Consider the following 16,174-nt stretch of genomic DNA (forward strand, 5'->3'; position numbering starts at 1 on the left):
TGATAGGCTGGAGGGAGAGTAAGGGAAGGGCACTGAGATCTCTGGCTTCAGGAAGTGGGTACATGGGGTGCTCACTCAGGCCTTGCCCAAAGCAGCATCTGTTCTGCCTCAGGCTGGCCTCAGCTGCCCTGTGTGTTCCCTTTGTTAACACTACATAAATCAAGCCTTGATTTCTTGCCTACATTCTTGAAGTAGCCTTTTAATCTTTTCCAATCCATCCTACACATCACTGCCAAAGTAATCTTCCAGGGACAGCTGAACAAGAATCTTCAGTGGTTTCCCATTGCATACTGAATAACCTCCACATTCTATAGTCTGACTACCGATATTTGTTGTTGAGGGGTGTGGGGAGAGGGGGCAGGTATGGAGACAAGCTTCTTGTTCTTAAAGAGTTAATTTTCCAAAAACGGTGAGGCATGTGACATGCAGTTAAATGTCACATGGCCTCTGGAAGGGGAAGGAAGGCAGTCTCCTATAGGTGACCCAAGGCAACCCATTGTTTTTCCAGTTGTATCCTCTCTTCTCCCCCGCATCTGCTCTTTCCACACTGGTCTCTTTGCTGCCTGAAAATGACTCCCCTCTCTCACCTCTGTATCTTTCCTGTCTCTATCACCTCTGCCTGGCATATATTCCCCCACGTTTCTGCCTGTTGAAGTCCTACCCATCTGTCAACATTAAGCCCCAGTGCAAGGGCTCTGTGGAGTACCCTACCCAGAGAGGACCCTCCAAAAGCATTTTACCTTTCTAAGGGCACTTGGTACATTTTACTGTGCACAGAACTCACCATGCCTCATATTTTATTACTTCCACTAGACTGAGAGCAGAGATGCAAAACCAGAAGCCTTAGGTATCAGTCCAGCCCACAGATGTGTTTTGTTATTTTGAACTCTTTTTTAAAATCAAAATTAATGTATTAAAAAGTATAACCTCTATCAAACATACAGAAAAGTACAGAAGATAATGTTATGTATTATCTCGAGACCTAGCGCCAAAAATGAACAGATTGCCTTCAACCCCTCACCGCCCATTTTTAAAGAAATAAGCTATTACACATAAAATTTGAGCACTAACCCACACTGGTCCCATTCCCAGAACTGGTCTTCACACTGTTTTGAAATTTAGAATTAGTTGACAGTATTTAGAAATCAAAAGATTTCACATAAAAAATTAGGAACCTTTGCTTTCCTTGAAGAGTCAGGAGATCTGGTGACTTGGGGTATATTCCCACTTGAGTCATGGGAAGGGGGGCTCTGTGACTGCTGCCCCCCCCCCCTCCTCGGAGACAAAGTATGTGCTCCCCTGCATACCACATTCCTCACCACTCCCTGAGGCCTCTTAGCTCTTGCCTGCCTCATTTACACATGGTACCTGGCTCCTGCAGTCATGTGAGTTTGCCATCTTTATGTAAGATCTTTGAAGTCAAAAGCTTTTTATTACTGGAACTGAACCACAACTTGCTGAATGACCTTGAGCAAGTTACTGACCTCTCTGTCTCCATTTCCTCATATATCAGGCTAGGATAATAAGCCTACCTACATTTGGATGTTGACTGAATATTATTATTTTATATATATATATAGATATAGATATAGATATAGATATAGATAGATAGATAGATAGATAGATATAGGACTTCCCAGGTGGCACTCGTGGTAAAGAACCTGCCTGACAATGCAGGAGATGAAAGAGATGCAGGTTTGATTCCTGAGTTGGGAAGATTCACTGGAGGAGGGAATGGCAAGCCACCTCAGTATTTTTGCCTAGAGAATCCTATGGACAGAGAAGCCTGGTGTGCTATGGTTCATAGGTCCACAAAGAGCCCAGCATGACTGAAGTGACTTAGCAGGCACAGGTGGTGCTAGTGGTACAGGACCTGCCTGCCAATGCAGGAGACATAAGAGACGAGGGTTCCATCCCTGAGTTGGGAAGATCCCCTGGAGGAGGAAGTGGCAACCCGCTCTAGTATTCCTGCCTGGGAAATCCCACAGACAGAGGACCCTGGCGGGCTACAGTTCATGGGTCTGCAAAAAGTCAGGACTGAACGACTGAGCACACACACACTCATATAAAGTGTGTTAGAACCATACTTCGTTCATAATTTTGCTGGTTGAAGTTCACATTCTTTTATCCAAAACTCTCAGGGCTAGATATATTTTGGAATTCAGATTTCTTTTGAATTTTAACAAGGTAATAAGGGTATGTATCATATATTACAGTACACCCCAGTAAGATCCAGGTTAGCACCTTGTCATTAAACACACTGAAATTTCTGCAGAAAAAAACCTAGAGTACACATGAAGTGTGATCCAGACTTAAATTGCTCCATCCATTCTGGGGTGGGCCAGGCTGCCTAGAAGCATTCAGGCCTTCAGGGAGAAAGTAGGTCTCGATCCCAGAGCTCCCAGATTTTGACCCTTGGGGATATTTGGGATTTCTTAGGAGAAATTGTGAGGTTGGGTTTTGTCATTGTCCTCATCTGTTTGTTAATAAAGTAATGGAGAATAGTTGTCCTGCAGTTTCCACCACAGCTGTCGGGTCTGCCTTCCTCCAGCCCCTTTGGGTCCTTTGTTGCTTTTCTGCCCCTCCTTCCCCAGGCCAGTCACCCTCCTGCCAGCTCCACCTCGGCCCTCTGAGGCTTGCCTCCTCAAGCTTGGGGGGCAGTCTAAACTACCTAATCTCCCCTGGCAAACCCTTCTCACCTGGCGGACCTGAGTCCTCTCTGCTCTCCCTCCTCCTCCTGTCTCCCAGCCCCGCCCCCGCCTGCCCCCACCACTGCTCAGCTTCTTCCCGCTGCCTGGACCCGCTCACTCACTTCCTAAGTCCCATCTCCCTCCTCCAAGACCTAGCTGCAGTCCCACCTCGTCCTTGAGGCTTTTCCCAGTAACTTCTGTTCAGCTCCGTTCTCGAGACTCAGTATCCAGAGCACTTAACCTGGTGGCTGAGCACGTGGCTGGCTTTCGTTCACTCATTCGGCCGTACCCCACGCAGTCACCCAGGTGTGTGTCGGGGTGGGGAGGCGGGGGGAGGGGGGGAGGGAGGGGGGAGGGAGAGGGGGAGGGCGAGGAGAGGAGTGGTGCTGCGGGGCGGTTTCCTTCTTCCCTCCGGGTCTCTGCTGCCCCCGTGCGGTGTTTCCCCTGTAGTGCACCTAGAGCTCCTGTGCACGAGCTCGGACCACCCCGCGCGGGTGTCAGGGAGCCCAGAGTCAGTAAGGACGCAGCTTCGTTGGTCAAAGCATTCCCAGGTCTTTATGCTTATTCAGTAGAGACCAACAGCCGGGCAGATCCGCTCTCCTCTTTCTTCTCTCACACCAGCTTGCCATTTGGTGACAATGCCACCTCCCTCCCCTGGGACAACAGCTCTGGCGGGTTTATGTTTGTGGGATTTCACTAGACTAAAAACGGCTGGAGGGAACTTTTGTCTGAGACTCCACCACCCTCCTTTCCTTCCTTCCTTATCGGCATAAACATATGAGGGTTTGCATATCACGAGGCTGGACAGAGGCTGCCTCTTCTGTTTTGTGTACTGGAGGAAGCGGGTGTTCCATCTCTCACTTTGTCTCACCCCTGGGACCATTTACTGATCTCCCAGGGCTGATCCTCTGTCCCTTGTTTTTTTAATTTTTTTCCCCTTTGGGGTTTTGAAGGTGATGAAACCTGTTCCTCCCGGCCAGAGTGCTTTTCCCCTTTTCCCCTTAAGAGTGAATACTTAAACAATCTCCTTCGCATCAAATTCAACTGAATTCATGATCTGTACATTCCCTGGGTAAGAGAGAGGCCGTCTTGGTGTTGGGTGTGCCTCTTGTGGCTGTGGTTCACAAAGACAGGCGACCCCCGGAGCAGAAGAGACAGCCCCGCCTCCCGCCCCCGCCCCCTTGCCCCCGCCCCCCGCCCCCCACCCTCCCCGGCCACCGCCTCTCCTGCTTCGGGTCGCACGGTCCTTGTTGGTCTGACAGGGTCTCTTTTGACTGCCTGTCCTCCAGTTAGTGAATGAACGTGTCATCATTTAAGTCCCCAAACATGTCTCGATTGGCCTCCCTTCCTCGGGGACCCTGAGAAGGATGAGAGGGCTAGTGGTTAGGGAGCGATGGAGGGAAGGGAAAGAGGCTGAGGAGGAGAGAGGGAAGGGGAGAGAGGAGGCAGGGTGAGGGAGAGATGGGGAGGAGGAAGGAGAAGCAGGAGGAGCAGGAGCTAAATCTGGAGGCGCTAAATCTCTACTTTTGCACCGAGTGGGAGACATTTTCAGGGACATTCACATCTGTTCCCTTTACTTGCCTAGGAACCCGTCATGTGGCTTCACCGTGATTTGAAAGAACGTTGGATTATTGACTTCTGAGTTACCGGAGTGGCCAATACATGCATCCATCCACATGTGTTCTAGGGACCTTCAAGGACACTGGCACTGGCAGTGAGGCTGGCTGCACTTCTGCTTCTCTCTCTCCTCCCGGCTGACGAGGGTAGCAAAACCTCCCAGATTCCGTGAGGGGCTCTCCTCGGTCCTAGGGTGTCTCCTGCACAGAACCGGGCAAGAAGGAGGTGACCCAAGAGATCTGGGCTCTCCCAAGAGTCAATACCCCATGTCCAGTGCTCCCGCTGCACCCTGCAGCTCATTCACCAGCAGCAGACACAATTCAGTGCCAGATAAGGGTTTTCAAGTTTATCTGGGTTTAATGTCCTGGTCTCTCACTAGTTAGTGTAATTGTGAACATGTTTCCTTATTCATAAAAGGGAATAGCCAGTCATCCCTACCTCGCAGGTTTCTGATGAGGGTTAAATAAGTGAGTCATTCAGTAGGTGCCTGAAACATAGTAAGTCCTCATCAATCCCATTGTCCACCTCCCCAGCACTCTGCCCAACCCAGTCCCATGCTGCTTCTCTGAATAGAAAAGGCTGATAATCTGGAAATGGAGGGGAAAACAAAAGAGACTGTTTTCACGTAAACCACAGCTTCCTCCAGATGAGTCATGAAAACGTTGATCATTTTTATTGAGCTACATGAAGGAATATGAACTTTTAAAAGAAATGCTTCCGCATTTAACAAAGAAAGTGGGACTAAGAGGCAAAACTCGAAGTTACAAGAAGCCCAAATAACTCAGAATCTGCCACTGAGATTTTGGTGCCCGCAGCTGCAGCAAATCACCTTGTCTGTCCCCTGGAGGCGGGTAGGGAAGAAAGCTTCCACTTGGGCCATTGACAGACACGGTTTCTGGTGGCGGAAGGCAGATAGTAAGGTGAGCATCTTCTAAAAGGGAGGCAGGAAGACCCAGGCTTGTGTCTGTGTTACATTCTGTATGAAGCCTCAAGGGGAGCGCTCGATAGACATCTACTAACCATACCCACATGTCCACGTTCCCATTGTTGTCATTCCTAGGTCAATGAATCTTTGTTTTCAGGGTCTCTTTGTGCTGTTTCACCAGGGAGCCAATCCAGTCCTTGGTTTTCTGCTTGGCTTCCTCCCAAGTGTAGAGGGGCTCATACCCCAGATCTCGCTGAGCTTTCTTATAGGAGAAGGTGAACACGCTGTTGGAAAGAGTCACTAGGTGGCGGTTGAAGCAGGGGTTATATTTGTAAATTGGACTGAGCAGGAAGCTCACTATTTCTAGCAGGAAGGCAAGCCAGTACTGCAGAGAAATAGGAAGGCTCATCCGGGAATCCAGGCAGAAGCCCCATTCTTTGCTCAAAGTGTAATTGAGGTCATCGTAGCTTTGGTGTGGCGTGTCGTCTGAGATGTAGTAGAACTGTCCTTGGATGTTCGGGACCTTTTTGGGGTCCCTCAGGGCCCTCAAGGCCAGAATGTGGGCCCAGGCCACATTGCCAACATAGACTGGGTTGACTCTTGAGAACTTGCAGTGATTGGTCAGGATGCCGTTGTTATTCAAGGCTCCGTGCATGTAGGCAGAAAGGAATGGGCTCCCCTCCCCGTAGATGTACATGGGCCTCAGGGCACAAGTGTACAAGGTGCCACCATTTTTCAGAGCCCACCCATTAGCTTCCAGCACAGCCTTCTCGGCAAGCTTCTTGCTGTATGGGTATGGAGAGGACCAAGCCGATTCATGATGCTCTTCTTCATGGCCATCTTGGATGATCTCCCTGTAGGAGTTGGGCCCAGCCACCTCTATGGTGCTGGTGTGGATAAAGACCGGTACGCTAGCCTGGACACAGGCCTCCAACAGCAGCTGGGTACCTGCCCGAAGGAAGCACACCGTCACTGTCAGGACACAGCCCAGGGCCAGCCCTGCCACGGACCGTGTCTGCCCCTCGTCCTGAAGTGCAGTGGCTATTACATCTGAGCAGTGCGTTATCTCGGGCTAAGATCCAACCATGCTAAAGCCATAGGACAAAAGCGAAAATGAAAAGATGAAAGGAGAACAAGACTTGGGTTCTGGACCGCAAGCATTTGGATTTCATGGACTTTGGGGATTTACATGGAACATGTTTGTACTTTTAATGTTGGAAAAGAACGAGTTTCCACTTTATATTTTGCAGAGTAAAGAGATTTAAAAATGATCATTTGTCATCTCCAGCACCTCATTAAAGGTGGACTGAAAAGAAAAAGTCAAAGTGTTAGTTGCTCAGTCATGTCTGACTCTGCGACCCCATGGATTGTAGCCTGCTGGGCTCCTCTGTCCGTGGAATTCTCCAGGCAAGAATACTGGAGTGGGTGTCATTTCCTTTTCCAGGGGATCTTCCCAACTCAGGGATGAACCTGGGTTTCCTGCATTGCAGGTGGCTTCTTTACCATCTGAGCCACCAGGGAAGTCCTAAAGACAGCTGTTGTAAACTTAAAAAATTAGGAGGCCATACTCTCAGAATAGGGACAACTCTGGTCCATAGGAGGACAGTTGAAGGACTCAAATCACACACACACACACACACACACACACACACAGAGTTGTATGTAAGTAATGTGAGCGTGCACGCTAAGCTGTTTCAGTTGTGTCCAACTCTTTGTGAGCCTATGGACTGTAGCCCACAAGCCTCCCTGTCCATCAGGAAAGATGCAAGTAATATATACTCTTAAATATAAATTGAATTGTTGGTATTTTCTTATCTTTTTTTTTTTTTGAAGACCAATAAAAAATTGTCACAAGGACTTTTTGTCACTGAGCAAATGAACGGTGGGGAGAAGCTGGAGATCCGGACTGTGTTTCTGATTTTGCTTCTTGCAAAGGCCGCTCCTAATTCTGGCTACGACTCCTTTTACGGAGGTATGAAAAACTGGGGTGGTAAACCTTTTCTCAATACTAGTCTTCTGGAACCTGGCAATGGCTTTATATGTTGAGCCTGGTGAAGAACCAGAAAGGAGTGCGCCCTCTGCTGGTAATATCTGTCATGGGAGGATCTTGTAGAATTCCTTAACCTGGGGAGAATTTTACTCCTAGAGGAACCCAGAGTCTTCCCTACAGCAAAGAAATGATTTCCTGGAAAAAACATCATTTTGGAGTAGTATTTTTTTTTAAACCCTCTTAATGTCTTTGTGCAATTTGATTTTCAGGAAAGACATCCTCGTTAAAAACATTTAAATCTAAAAGCAGAGATAATTCAGAGCTAATGGTAAAGAATCTCCTGCCAATGCAGGAGGCAAAGGAGACACAGATTTGATCACTGGGTCAGGAAGATCCCCTGGAGAAGGAAATGGCAACCCACTCCAGTATTCTTGCCTAGAGAACCCCATGGACAGAGGAGCCTGGTGGGCCAGGCTCCATGGGGCCAGAGTCAGACACGACTGAGCCACTGAGCATGCACTCACGTAAACTGCACAAGAAAAAATGACCGCGATTGTGAAGCATTTTCTAAACTGGAGAGTGATACAGTGATACTAGTTTTAGTCGATGGAGGCCTCTAACTCTTCCCAGGGATTTCAAATCCCCAGTGTTGGGAGCTGTGGAGAGTAGGAAATTATGGAGTAGGGGAGCTGAAAACTCAAGACCCGTTAGCACTCTCTTGGCAGTGTGGGGGTAACCAGGGGCATGGCTAAGGCAAAACTAGAAAGGGTCTTTTTTGAGACTGATTTTAGGCCAGAGACGCAAAAGCAAAGAGTTGCTTTAGAAAAAGAGTCTCTGTGTAGACTAATTCTGGTGGGCAGGGTGTGGAAGGCAGATGCGCTGGGGGTTGGGATGCTATGGTCCTAGAGAGACTGGCCTCCAGGGATCAGAGGAGGATACTACACAGCAAGCCAATAAGGGATTTAAGCTAATCCCTTGAGCGAAGTGTCTAGATTTAAAGTAGATTGGAAAAGTCACAGTTCAGAGAGAGCCAGGAAGCATTTAAGGGATAAGGATCTTAAGATGCTATACTTTGGACACCTGGCTAAGAGCTACTCTTCAATAATAGACCTGGTGGGACTTCCCTGGTGGTCCATTTCTAAAGCAGGAGGGCATGTGTTTGATCCCTGGATAGAAAACTAAGATTCCATATGCCATGTGGCACAGCCAAAGAAATGAACGAAAAAAAAAAAAAAAAGACCTGGTAGTGAGCTGAAGCTGAAGCTCCAATACTCTGGTGACCTGATGCGAAGAGGTGACTCATTGGAAAAGACCCTTATGCTGGAAAGATAGAGGGCAGGAGGAGAAGGGGGTGACAGAGGATGAGATGGTTGGATAGCATCATTGACTCAGTGGACATGAGTTCGAGCAAACTCTGGGAAATAGTGAAGGACAGGGAGACCTGGCATGCTGCAGTCCACAGGGTTGCAAAGAGTCAGACACAACTGAGCAACCGCACAACAAGTGAACAGAAGAGATGGTATTATGGATAATGTAAAACTAGTCTTGTTAAGAAGATATTACAGGAAGACCAGAGCTGGCTAATTCTGTACTGCCAGACCAGCTTTGGTAGTTTTCTTGTGAGGAACCAGCTTTGGTAGTTTTCTTGTGAGGAACTCTTCTCTGGGATGAGCAGAAATTCTCTCAACATTCTCACTACCCTTATAACCCTTCCTTTTCAGAAGTCTTGCCTGAAGGAAACCAGCCCAGAGCTGTGGCCCATCACTCCTGACCTGGGGGCACCTCGTATCACAAAGCTGTTAGTTAGTTCTTGGCTGTACTGTGACCCCTGCCTTATAACCACACAGAAGGGCTAACATGGTGGCCAAGGAAACACTTGTAAATTCTGGTTCCAATGCAGTGGAGGCAGGTGGTGGTCGGAGAACAAGAGTTTGAGGTTGGAGTTGAGTCAACACTTGATTGGACCAGCAGAAAGGTTTTTGTGGCCTTTGGACTTACCAAGGTGTGGGTTTTAATTCTAGCCTGTTCACTCCTCTCCATAGGGCCTTAGACAAGTTATTTAGCCTGTCTCAGCCCCAGTTTCCTCATCTAAAAAACTGAGGATTATGGCTGTGAGTCTGTTGATTGGAAGAAAGTGTGTGAAAGTGTTAGTTGTTCAGTCATATCTGACTGTTTGCGACCCCACAGACTGTAGCCCACCAGGCTCCTCTGTCCACGGAATTCGCCAGGCAAGAATACTGGAGTGGGTTGCCATTTCCTCCTCCAGGGGATCTTCCCGACCCAGGGATTGAGCCAGGGTCTCCCAAGTTGTAGGCAGATTATTTACTCTCCGAGCCACCAGGAATCTCTGTTGGTGGTGATGAACAAAAACGCTTGGTGTCCACCCAGCAGGTGTTCACCAGGCACCCCCTCCCTTATCCTGGCTTATCACTGGCCCACCTCCCTCCAGCTCCTCCCGTGATCCTGTCCTCCCTCCAGCTCCTCCCGTGATCCTGTACCTTTCACATTGACGTTCATGATGGTCTCTCGTGGGACAGCATTCCTGACGTCAATGACAGAGGCGGTGTGGATGACCACTGAGGTGCCCTGACAGGCCCCCTTCAGGCACTGCTCATCCAGAATGTCTCCTTCCAGCAGGGTCAGCTTGATCTTGCTCTGGAGTTCTGTGTGAACAGGAGGCAGGTCACTGGAAAGCTCTCTGAATCTGAAAGTTTCCTGATAAAGGTGGCATTTTACCTAGGTCTCCAAGGACAGGTAGACTGAGGGGAAGGAGAGACAGGGAGGAGAGGTGAACAGCCCATGGAAGGAGAAGGTCAACAAGGGCATAGCAATCAGAATGTGCAGCATTTCTTGAGAAACAGCAAACATCTCTTTCCATCCCATCTCCTTCCAAAAAACATAAAAAAGAGAGTTTGAGCTATGAGGAGTCATGAGTGCCTGGAACACGAAATTGAAAGAGACTCATGCGGCATGTGTAAAATTCATTAAGGAAAGAATTTGCATTTAATTCAAATTAAATGCAATGCGGAATCGGGTATGGATTTGGAATTAAAGGATAAATGTAAGCAAGAGTTGTGGTGTAGGAAGCAAACCCCTGCTGCAGTATTATAAAGTGGATCAAGGTGGGGGTGGCTAAGAAAAAGCAAGGTGATTGAGGGATTAATCGGGCCATGGCACCACAGTTTACATGACGAGGACTGGAACCAGGGATCCAGCAGAGGGAGTTGAGAAGAGAAGAAGTACAGAAGGTTTGACTTTCAGACCTTACCTTCCAGGTCCTGGTTCTTACTGGAGACGGGCTGAGAGGAAGAGTCAAAGGCTGCCCAAGTTTTTTCCTCTTGAGTGATTAAGAGCATGGTGGTGCTTTTTAACAGGAATTTAGAATGAGCCCCAATGCTGAATTTAACTGCAAGAGCTCTTATTAGATATCATCAAAAGCAGATATCAGTGCTGAAAATGAGCTAGCCACCAAGGGACTAACATTCTGGCTATCTTAGCCAAGGGTCACAGAGATGTCATCAGGGTCTCCGGCTCCTCTGAAGCCCAGTGGACGTGGCACAACATCACCTCAGATTAGTGTGGTCGCTCAGCTGAGTCCTACTCTGTGCGACCCCACAGACTGTAGCCGGCCAGGCTCCTCTCTCCATGGGATTCTCCAGGCAAGAATACTCGAGTGGGTAGCCTTTCCTTTCTCCAAGGAATCTTCCCAACCCGGCGGTCGAACCTGGGTCTCCTGCATTGCAGCCAGGTTCTTTACTGTCTGAACTACCAGGAAAGGCCCACCTTAGATTAGCCCATGAAATAAATGCCACACAAAGAGCTTGGATAAGTACCCTGCACTTATTTTGTGCTATTTATTTCACACATGACTTTCAGCTTTCTAATTTCCTTCCCCAGCCATCTCATGAGACAGGGATTCCAGTTTCCACTTTACAGGCAAGGCCATCCAGGCTCAGAGGAATAGTCTTAAGTCACACTTCTAATGAAGGCTCCAGCCTGCCCACCTGCCTTCAAGCCTTGCTTGCTGTCCCATCGCCCACTTGCTGGACCGCAGATCAGTTCAGGATCAGTCAATTTAAATGAAATGGGCAGTGGAGGCCAGAGAACAGTGAGAGAGAAATCCAGAGTGAAAAGTCTCCTGCATTGCAGGTAGATTTTTTACCACGGAGCCACCAGAGGAGCCAGCCAGACAGCCTGGGTTCAAATCCAGTTTTTCCACTTTCCAGGTGTGGGACCTTGAACAAGTTCATTAGCCTCTGCTACATCTGGTTTGTATGTTTCTGTCCCCTCAGATCCATTGTTGAAACCCTAATGTGATGGTGTTAGGAGTTAGGGGCCTTTGGGAGGTTATTAGATCGTGAAGGTAGAGACCTCATAGACTGAATTTCCTTCTTAGGTTACAACTTGATAAAACCATCTGCTCTCCTTTAAGCCTGTTTGAGATTAGCTCCGCCCCAGCCCCTTCCACTCCCAAAAGGCCACAGAGTAGGAGAAAGGCAGAGGAGTTAGCTGGAGAGCAGAATTTTCTGATTGTGTCTCCACCTCTGCCCTGCCTGTCCCTTCCTCTTCCTCTCTTTCAAGGCTGACTTCAGCAGACTGGCTCAAAGGCCAAGCGAGGAAAGACCGCTCGCCCGTTAGTCTGCAGGGATGCAGAGTGACGAGCAGAGGGCGCTGTAGGTGCCTCAGCTGGAACCCCTAGCTCCCTCCTCCTCCAAGCCTCTGTGGGCTTGGCCAGTGTTTTGCATAGACTGAATATGCAATGTAAGCTTACCTGTTGTGAGCGGGGTTGGAGGGAGGCCCAGAGAGAAGCTACTAGACAGACTAGCAGTTGAGAGCACAGATACTGCAGCCAGACCGTGCGTGACTCCTTGCAACCCTATGGACTGTTGCCTTCAGGCTCCTATATCATGGAATTCTCCAGGCAAGAATATTGGACTGGGTTGCCATGACCTCCTCCAGGGACCTCCCCGACCCAGGGATCGAACCAGTGTCTCCCGAGGTGGAACCTTGAACAAATTAGTTAACCTCTGCTATGTCTGCATGTTTCTGTCCCCTCAGAGCCATCGTTGAAATCCTAATTTGATGGTGTTATGAGTTAGGGGCATGTGGGAGGTTATTAGATCATGAAGGTAGAGCACGGATAGGATTAATGTTCTTATAGAAAAGACCCCAGAGAGATCCCTCATGCCTTCCACTGAGAGAGAGCACAGCAAGATGGTGCAGCTATGAACCAGCAAGAGACCTCTGACCAGAACTTGACCCTGCCTTGATTTTGGACTTCTAGACTTCAGATGGCTCAGTGGATAAATAATTCACCTGCAATGCAGGAGACACAGGGAGTGCAGGTTCGATCCCCGGGTTGGAAAGATCCCCTGGAGGGGGAAATGGCAACCCACTCCAGTATTCTTGCCTGGAAAATCCCATGGGACAGAGAAGCCTAGCGGGCTACAGTCCATGGGGTCACAAAGAGTTGGACATGACTGAGCGACTAAGCACACACACACACACACACAGACTTCAGAACTGTGACCCATACATTTCAAATTATAAGATACCCAGCTTGCAGTATTTTGTTACAGCAGCCCGAATTGACTGGATTTGTCTATGCCTGTATTCTCATAAAAAAAAAGAAAAAAATAAATGGAAGCCCTGTTGCCCATCCCAGAGAGAGGGTTGTGATGAGGAGTGAATGAGTTGACACACGTAAGATGCTGGGCACAGCACCTGGCACAAAAGGGACCCCATAAGTATTCTCTGTCGTTATCTTGACAGAGGCCCCTGCCCACCCACCACAGCACCTGACTTATTCACCTTGGGAGCTGTTTTGCTAGGTTGAGCATCACTCTCTCTGGGTATAAGTCATCAGCCTGCATATATTGCTGGGATGTAGGGATTACCAAAGGTTGGTGTTAATCATTTGTGAATTTTTTAAAAAAAAGTCAAAGACACTGTTGAAGCAGAGGGTAGAGGAAACAGACGTTTGCAGAGGTCAGGGAGGAGAAAGGAGAAGACAGTGATGGGCAGGGGCCAGGAGAGTGATCTGGGGAGGGGGACTTTCAGTGGGGAGGGGTGTCCTGGGCAGCCAGGGCCTGTGTGTAGATGGCCAATCCACCAGGGCTGGGGAGGGGAGACAGGGAGTTGGTTTGGGGGCACACAGGCAGGAAATGGGAGAGACTGAAGACTCACTTTGTCAAGAGTTGGCCCTCGGGCCATTGGGGCTCGTCTGAGCTCTGCTCCCCATCGATTCCAGAGACCTCAACAAGTCGCTTTACCTTTGCGGATCTCAATTCCTCATTGTCCGGGCGGGTGTTACCCTCTCCTACCTTCCTCACAAGATATTTTGAGGATCCGGGAGCAAAGCAGGCTGGAAAATACACTATAAATCAAGTGTTTGCCTTGGCACTATGGGCAGCAATCAGGAAAGAGAGCCATGAGCTGCTTTAGCAGATTCTGTAGTCACGTCCTTGTGATGATGAGGAGAGAGGCCAATAGTACAAAGAGACGCACAGGGAATCCCCTCGAGGCATGTCTCCATTCACGCTGCCTCTAGTTCTCTTTCTGGCTTCCTTGTTGCATGCCTGTTCATCCTTTCCTTCCCCCTCTTTCTGGCTCCTTCTCTAATTCCCCCTCTCTCTCATTCACATGCACACACTCACAGAGACACACACGCACTCACACACTTCACTCCCTCTTCGTTCTATTTCACCTTCAACAGAAATTCTCAGTGAAGCCACAGAAAGATAAGGGCAATCAAGAAGCTCTGGAACTCACTGGTGGCATCCCCAGGTTGACAGCGCTGGCTCACTCTTTGCAGACAGTACACAACAAGTAACAAGTTGAAACACTGAAGGCTTGTGGACAGGGAGAAAACTGAAACATGACTTTCTAGATGAGAAGAACAGACTCTAAGTGTCTGGTCCACCACCCATCCCTCACCCTGGGTTGGGGCCCCGACTCATCTGGGACTGCACCATGTATTACCCTACCCCGTCTTCTGACACTACTTGTGATTACACCATGGATTTACCCAATCTGTGATCTTCCTTTCTGATAACAGGATTAGCCTTCATTTGGCTACCACTTTCCTTAAGCTGCTAGACAAGAACCCCCTCCCCCACACCCACATAAGTCTTCAAAGGGAGCTACACACCCATGACTCGAGCTTCAGTTCAGTTCAGTTCAGTTCAGTCGCTCAGTTGTGTCCAACTCTTTGTGACCCCATGAACCGCAGCACGCCATGCCTCTCTGTCCATCACCAACTCCCGGAGTTCACTTGCTTACTTACTAGAAAATTCCTCCCGAACTTCTGGTCTGAAGACTTTGTCTAGCACCCGGATTTCCTGCAGATCCTTCTCCTCCACCAACAGGCAGATGATCCTCTGGCCCAGAAAGCCTCCTCCTCCGGTCACGAGGCAGCTCCACCCTGCCATGCCAAATCTGAGCACTGAGAAACACTCACCAGGAACCAGAAAGCACTGGGGGACAGTTTGGGCGAGAGGACGATGCTGGAGAGAGCCACAAAGAGAGTTCAAGTGATTCCATGCACATAAAGATACACTGTGTTCCTTCTATTCCATTTTTGCAAAAATCCCTTGTGCCCACCTCCCAGGAGTAGCAGAAAGAAAGTGAAAAAGCTCTAACCGGTCAGATTGTGGCAAGCCAGATGGAAGCACCCGGGTTCTGATCTCCAGATCTCCAAAAGACGGGACTGGAGAGAGCTTTATATGCTGCTGCCTCTGACTCAGCCCACTCAGCCTTGAATTCTTACAGTGTACTCATTGCTCACATCTCCTCACTTCCTCTCCAAACAGTAGTGACCTTTACCTTGTAGCCCTCATTCCTCTAAGGCATAGGAGGAGAGAGCAAGCTTCGAGGCCACAGCGCGATAAAGATTCTTGATTCTACCCTCAACAGGGCTCCTGGCAGTCAGTGTCTGCTGGGATCCACCGTCTGTGAACTGAAACGGGACGGGGTGAAATCTCCAACAATGTGAACTGTTGCCTCGTGCAGCAAAGACATCTGGAGGGCGTGGGGGTGAGGTGGATCCACGGTAGCCTGTTGTCTCGTCTGTCAGAGTGTTCTTTGAAGTGTTGCTGTTTTGCAGAGTTTAAAGTTTAGAAATTTGCAGTGATGGAAGCTCCAATCACTAAATTCGGTGGAAGGCAATTTTCTTTCCCACCCAACATATCTGGATCCTCAGTTTCTTTCCCCCTGCAGAGCTCTGGGTTTCGGGAGGAAGAGCACCGTTGAAGGGAAGCTATCTGGTGATAACTGTCTAGTTCTATGACCTGTACAACGTGAGTAGGTGTATGGCTGTTAGCATAGATATCTCTACCTTGGTCCCTTATAGTTTCTCCTGTCCTTTCCCTAACCCTACCCAGGACTGTACAGTGAACCACTTCTCTGTCATCAAGGGTTTTTTTTTTTTTTTTAAAGATATTAGTTGTTGTTGTTATTTGGTCACTAAATGGTGTCCAACTCTTTGTGAACCCTTGGACTATAGCCCAACAGGCTCCTCAGTCAATGAGATTCTCCAAGCAAGAATGCTGGACTGGGTTGCAATTTCCTTCTCCAGGGGATCTTCCTGACCCAGGGATAGAACCTGGGTTTCTTGTGTCTCCTGCATTGGCAGGAGGATTATTTACTGCTGAGTCACCTGGGAAACGCAATAGATATTGCTTAATAACTGTTAGGGCCAAATGGCCTCTAGGCTCTGTTAGTCCCAAATGACAATGAAACTATTTGTATTCTTGGCACCCATGAAACTAGTTACCCTTTCATAAATACTAATTTAGGAATGTATGTCTTGTATGCAGGTGTTCCTAGCACCTACCTCATACCCTAGGTTAGTTATAAAATTGTCCCCGTGGCCCCTCAGCAATGCTGAGTACGTGTGTGAATGCTTGTGGGTCATTGTCCACCAAACCCTACTCTGTAAGTTACACTCTGGTA

The 16,174-nt window shown here is 48.6% G+C and overlaps 1 protein-coding gene across 3 annotated transcripts; it reads right to left on the minus strand.

The window, feature by feature from the left end:
- Positions 1–4,954: 4,954 nt before the first annotated feature.
- Positions 4,955–15,022, minus strand: LOC102413429 (3 beta-hydroxysteroid dehydrogenase/Delta 5-->4-isomerase). Of its 3 annotated transcripts, XM_006049357.4 has the most exons (4): positions 14,864–15,022; positions 14,508–14,727; positions 9,721–9,885; positions 4,955–6,180 (listed from the first exon to the last, which is right to left on the minus strand). In XM_006049357.4, exons 2-4 carry the CDS (start codon positions 14,650–14,652, stop codon positions 5,369–5,371), a joined length of 1,122 nt encoding a protein of 373 aa, XP_006049419.4. In that variant the 5' UTR covers positions 14,653–14,727; positions 14,864–15,022; the 3' UTR covers positions 4,955–5,368. The 3 variants fall into 3 exon arrangements, with proteins under 3 accessions (XP_006049419.4, XP_044800408.2, XP_006049420.4); XM_044944473.2 differs by lacking the exons at positions 14,508–14,727; positions 14,864–15,022 and adding an exon at positions 14,373–14,396; XM_006049358.4 differs by lacking the exons at positions 14,508–14,727; positions 14,864–15,022 and adding an exon at positions 10,491–12,565.
- Positions 15,023–16,174: the final 1,152 nt, after the last annotated feature.

The sequence above is a fragment of the Bubalus bubalis genome, chromosome 6 (genome assembly GCF_019923935.1).
Source record: "Bubalus bubalis isolate 160015118507 breed Murrah chromosome 6, NDDB_SH_1, whole genome shotgun sequence".
Taxonomy (NCBI): domain Eukaryota; kingdom Metazoa; phylum Chordata; class Mammalia; order Artiodactyla; family Bovidae; genus Bubalus; species Bubalus bubalis.

What these genes read in the sequence shown, in the direction of transcription:
- LOC102413429 (XM_006049357.4), bottom strand. Translation starts at nt 14,652, where the DNA reads ATGGCAGGGTGGAGCTGCCTCGTGACCGGAGGAGGAGGCTTTCTGGGC. An exon ending in AGTTCGGGAGGAATTTTCTA is followed by an intron (nt 9,886 to 14,507) that starts GTAAGTAAGCAA and finishes CTGTTCACACAG; the next exon opens with AACTCCAGAGCAAGATCAAG. An exon ending in CATGAACGTCAATGTGAAAG is followed by an intron (nt 6,181 to 9,720) that starts GTACAGGATCAC and finishes TCCTTCGGGCAG; the next exon opens with GTACCCAGCTGCTGTTGGAG.